General features: G+C 43.2%; 1 protein-coding gene across 1 annotated transcript in view; it reads right to left on the minus strand.

The window, feature by feature from the left end:
• The window catches only part of Fuca2 (alpha-L-fucosidase 2), a 22133-nt gene that overhangs the window by 15177 nt on the left and 5745 nt on the right, over positions 1-1211 (minus strand). Inside the window, exon 4 of the mRNA XM_005361025.3 lies at positions 730-945. Coding sequence (XP_005361082.1) covers positions 730-945 — 216 coding nt within the window. The remainder of the gene's footprint in view (positions 1-729; positions 946-1211) is intronic.

The raw sequence follows: 1211 nt of genomic DNA on the forward strand, positions 1-1211 counted from the left end.
CTGTATAGACACTGTATAGAGCGCCGTATAGACACTGTATAGAGCGCTGTATAGACACTGTATAGACACAGTATAGACACTGTATGGAGCACTGTATAGCATCCGAGGTTCCCATTCTCGTGCTATGAATGGTAGACTAAGCTCAATCTATAGTCCAGACCAGGTTTCTCCCCCAAGACTAAATAGCCTTATACATCCTAGTCTTTCTCTTATGCTTTGTGCCTACTACTGGAAAATCTCTGAAAAAGTGAGTGTTGATGTCATGTGAAATATAATCCCCAAATTTCTTTTGTGTGGTGAATCAAGTAGAAAGAACAGGCAGGGCTCCACTCACGGGGCAGTTTGACTCCCAAACAGAAGGGGATGGTCCCAATCGTTTCTCAATGATGATTTTTTTTAATTGATTACAAAACCAGTTTGGTTGTATTTGACTCCTGACTTCTTTACTTCTGATTACTAAAACTGACCGAGCTAATAAACATTGTTTATAATGATTTCTTCCACCCACACCACAAATGTGCACAAAACCACAGAAAGGTAAATGCTTATATATCCTTTAGGGGTGTTGCAGGCAAGTCCATGTGCATAAAAGTGTACAGACCTTTCATTGTACAGCCAGGCTAAGAAGCCAGTACTGTTCCAGTACTGATCTGGTGCGCCCCCATCTCCATCTGTCACATCTCATCATTAAGAACATTCCAGAGTCATAGCCCCCACAACATATTTTACTGTACCTTCACCAATTCTTCAATTGTAAGATAATCACCGATTCCAGCTTCCCGCCTGTAGCCCCAGGAGAACTTATCTATTGTCATGCAGTTCTCCCATTTATGTGGCAAAAGATGTCCAGGATTATAACGGTCGCTGCAAGTATAGTAGCCGCCATGCTGGCAGATGGAACCAGCTCCCCAGCGGTCATTGGTGACTACCATGTTCCGAACTGGGCTGAAATGAAAAGCAGAGTTTCTCTTCAAGAAAAAAACACTCTTGAAACAAAGGAAATGTCACGCCAAATAGATCTTCTCCACATCCACTCCCAGCAAATGACCATGAGAAGTCAGAAAGCCTCTGTGTCTGAAGCCGACTACAGCTGTGCTGACTGGAGCCCTAACTCTCACGTTCCAGCTTCCAGGCCTAAAGCAAATTCCTCTGAAGAATGAATTCCTTCACTGTTGTTACAGTGCAGATAACAGGCATATAATCCAGAGTCC

The sequence above is a fragment of the Microtus ochrogaster genome, linkage group LG4 (genome assembly GCF_000317375.1).
Source record: "Microtus ochrogaster isolate Prairie Vole_2 linkage group LG4, MicOch1.0, whole genome shotgun sequence".
NCBI classification, from domain to species: Eukaryota; Metazoa; Chordata; class Mammalia; order Rodentia; family Cricetidae; genus Microtus; species Microtus ochrogaster.